This window comes from Helianthus annuus, chromosome 13 (assembly GCF_002127325.2).
Source record: "Helianthus annuus cultivar XRQ/B chromosome 13, HanXRQr2.0-SUNRISE, whole genome shotgun sequence".
NCBI lineage: Eukaryota > Viridiplantae > Streptophyta > Magnoliopsida > Asterales > Asteraceae > Helianthus > Helianthus annuus.
Window position 1 is genome coordinate 1,118,399 of NC_035445.2, and position 3,853 is coordinate 1,122,251.

The following is a 3,853-nucleotide window of genomic DNA, read 5'->3' on the forward strand; positions in this document are numbered from 1 at the left end:
AGATTTTTCCTAATTTCTGTTTTGTCTACCAGTTTCTAGCTAGCTTTATATATATATATATATATATATATATATATATATATATATATATATATATATAAAGTGATTTGCTGTTAAAAAAAAAAATTTCCTAATAAAAAATGTAAAGTGAAATAAAAGAAAAGGCAAAAGGTCTAGTCAAATGAATAAGAAGTTGAGGTATTGATTATGATCACTTCACATTTCCCAAGTTGATTGAATGAAACTAATTTTTCCTTTCTTTCTGTCACAAAATCTGCATGACTCCTCCCTTCCTTCCTTTTCCTCCTCAGACTTTTTCTCTCTTCTTGACAATTCAACCACAAACCCCCTCTCTATCTCTCTCCCTACCCCACTATTTTTAGTCCCTTTGATTACCTAAGCATAATCCACTCCTCCTCTTTTGACCCTTTTCACTTTTCCCACATATACATACATACATACATACACATGTCCTGTATCTACACCCTTCACATACCTATATGCAAAAAAGAGACTTAATTTCCCATTAAAGAGGGAACTAAACCACTGCCATTTAAACGCTTTTTAGAGAGAGAAAGTCATGCTTCTTCTGTTGTTATTGTTCTGATAAGCAAACAAATTTAAAGTGCATGACCATTCTACCTCAATAGCTTTTCTAACCTACTATCTTCTCAGAAATTAAATAAAAAGGGTCAAAGATTGCATCATTTTGGTTTTCTTTTTCCTGTGATTATTATGGCTGTTCAAGCACAGTTTTTCTCTGATCCTCCTTATCAGAATTATTATTATAACAACAACAACAACAACAACAACATGGGCTTCTCTCAAGACTGGCCCTTTATGTCTGGATTTGGGGATCACAACAACAAACCCATCTCTTCTTCTTCTCTTTCTCAATATCAACAACAACAAGATCAAACATTTCAAGATTCTCAAAAGATTATGAATTCTCATCATAATCTTGTTTCATCTTCAATCTCTAGGATGAATGGTTTTCAGGGTTTGTCTTCTGAGCTTGAGAGGCAGAGGTTAGAGATGGACTATTTTCTTCATTTTCAGGTCAGTTTTTTTGTTTCTTTTCTATGCTTTTTACACACTAAATCCATTGTTTTTTTCTTTCATATGAAACTAAAAGTTTTTAAAATAAAATAAAATAAAAGCTTTTGAAGTGGGAGCATCCTTTCTGTCTCCGGCTGCCATTACCCTATCAGTAATTTTTTATTTAAACATTTTGATACGTTAATTTCTTAAATATGAAATAAAAATAATTATAAATATAATAATTAATAAAAGGTCTCTTGAGATGAATAAGCTAAATTTTATTGGGTACGTTTACTTCTATTAAATGAAATAAATGGTATTTAATTTAAGCGACATTTTATCGGTTTCACTGTTTAAAAGTGGTTTGTCGCGTAGTTTATTGCTCGTTTACCAGCTAATTTTTTTTTTTTTTGTAATCGGCTGTTTTGGCATATTATTAATATTATGAAATATTTTTTTAATATAACTTTATGTTTAATTGATATGTTAAAAAAGCAGAATGAGAAACTAAAGGCTGTATTAAACGAAGAAACAAGAAAAAGAGAGATGATCATGATGCACAATTACGAATCAAAGATGAAGGCAATACTAGATACAAAAGAAGAAGCTTTAAACACAGCAAAAATGAGAACGAAAGAGCTTCAAAACTATCTATCAATGGCTGAAAAAGAAGCCAACAATTGGGAAAGAAAAGCAATGGAGACTGAGGTCATGATGACAGAACTCCACACAAAGCTAAAACAGGCAAGAGCAAGAAGCCATGAAGATGCGGAATCAGTATGTGGAGGAGGTAATGATGATCATGAAGAAGAAGAGCAAGAAAGACAAAAGAGGATGGTGTGCAAGGTGTGTCACGTGAGAAGGTCGTGCGTGCTAATGTTGCCTTGCAGGCATCTCTGTTGCTGCAGTGGTTGTGAAGGTCTACTGATGTTTTGTCCTGTTTGTGAAAGTGTAAAAAACGGAAGCTTGGAGGTTTTCTTTGGGCTAGGAGGGTAGAATGGTCAGAAAGAAAGAAAGAAAGGAAAAAGTTAAAAAATGGGGTTGGGGGTTGTTTCTTTTCTGGGATCTTTGTTATCAAAAAGATTTTTTTGGCAGTACTATTAGTGGTAAAGATCCAAAATGGTTATGGCTATGATGGGAAAATGTAAAAAAAACAAAAAACAAAATTGGTGTTTGTAAAGAATCTTTATTGTGTTGTTACCTTGACCCCCTCTACTTTTGTGGCATTTTGTTATGTTTGATTATATATATATATTTTTTTAACGACAAATCTTGGATCACTGACGGATCACTAGAGTATCATCGTGTTACCAGCGGAATCACCCGATCATATCCATCTCCACTATGCATAATGTCTATACACCAATTCAGGAAGAAACTCAATAAATATGGGAAAAACCCCCTTGTGGAAATCAAACCCAAAACCTATGGGTCCTAAAGTCTTATCTCGCCCCAAAGATACCACTAGGCTATAAGCCATGGACATGTTTGATTATATGCATTTGTTTCTTCCAAATAATCTAAAAAATAAATGTGACATTTTTTACTAAGATTAGGTTTGTGCAATAAAGCATGAGGCAAAAGTGTAGGTGAAATGTATAAAAGTGGATTATTATTAGCAAAATGTATGAATCGTGCCAAAATGCGACTGTTGACTAACTGCACAAAGTTTTAAGCATTGAATACTGGTTTGACATGATCCTAACTAAAAAAAGGAGTTCTTTATGATAAAAGACTTTAAATTGAAAATGGTGCATCTTTTTTAAATGGATAGAGTATAATTTAGTATATTGTTGAAAAGGTTCATTTTCACTTTTAGTTCTAGTTTATCATTTTGCTTCTTTTTGATCGTAATCATTGATGTTGAATATGAAAGATGTAAGAATATAAATTTAATTTTTAAGAGGGCATGTTAATATATATGTATATCAGTAGATGGCACATTGCCATATAACCATGTAACCCACACCGTGTACAAAACAAGACTCATAACTTGTTGTGTGGTTAGCTATGCATCGATCTACGAAAATCAAGTTTGGAATTTATCTTAAACTTAAAATGTATATATATTGTTTTTAAAACTATTTTTACATAAAACACTATTTATTTAACATCTCGTATGCAATACATTTATTCCAAAACGTTAATGTGACTATTGATAGACACCAATAGTCTAGATATTATTGTTCATTATTGTATTTGTCTTTTTATCAAATCCTCTCTAATATGTTGTTTTTAGCTTTTACATATTCCCATTGATTATTATTTGTATTTCTGTTTTGTATTCAAATCAAAATATAAAATTTTCAAATCTAAATTAAAGTAAATATTATCAGTAAACGCAAATCAGTAAATTAAGGTTTTTGAATATTATGAGAATTGGCATTTAGATTAATTATTATATAGTTGTAATCATGTTAAAATACTAGCCTACATATTTATTGTTACTTACGTATCCTGTTTTCTTTTGGGTTGATTATAGTATAAAAAACATACTCAAAAGTAAATGTTAGGCAAATTATATCTGGATATTAACTTTATCCAATTGTATAACCTCCTTTTATATGCCCCACACATTAGTTACATATACTCTTGTTCATTTGCGTATCAAATGGGATTACAAGTTGTTTAACATTTTTAGCAAAACACGACTAAGTTACAACTTACAAGAAATAATAGTGATAGACAAGTATCATTTTTTTTACCTTCATATTAATTTCACTTTTAAAATACACTCTTATACATGCATGCGCCACAAACATTTTGAGGATACACGATTTTTTTTTTTTTTTTTTTTTTTGAACGGCAAATT

General features: G+C 30.8%; 1 protein-coding gene across 1 annotated transcript; it reads left to right on the forward strand.

Annotated features, from left to right (window-relative positions):
• The first annotated feature begins 369 nt into the window (after positions 1–369).
• On the forward strand, positions 370–2,256 carry LOC110897325 (probable BOI-related E3 ubiquitin-protein ligase 2). The gene is made up of 2 exons (XM_022144083.2): positions 370–1,059; positions 1,540–2,256. The coding sequence occupies exons 1-2, from the start codon at positions 736–738 to the stop codon at positions 2,035–2,037; spliced, it is 822 nt and encodes a 273-aa protein (XP_021999775.1). The 5' UTR covers positions 370–735; the 3' UTR covers positions 2,038–2,256.
• Positions 2,257–3,853: the final 1,597 nt, after the last annotated feature.

What these genes read in the sequence shown, in the direction of transcription:
- LOC110897325 (XM_022144083.2), top strand. Translation starts at nt 736, where the DNA reads ATGGCTGTTCAAGCACAGTTTTTCTCTGATCCTCCTTATCAGAATTAT. An exon ending in ACTATTTTCTTCATTTTCAG is followed by an intron (nt 1,060 to 1,539) that starts GTCAGTTTTTTT and finishes TTAAAAAAGCAG; the next exon opens with AATGAGAAACTAAAGGCTGT.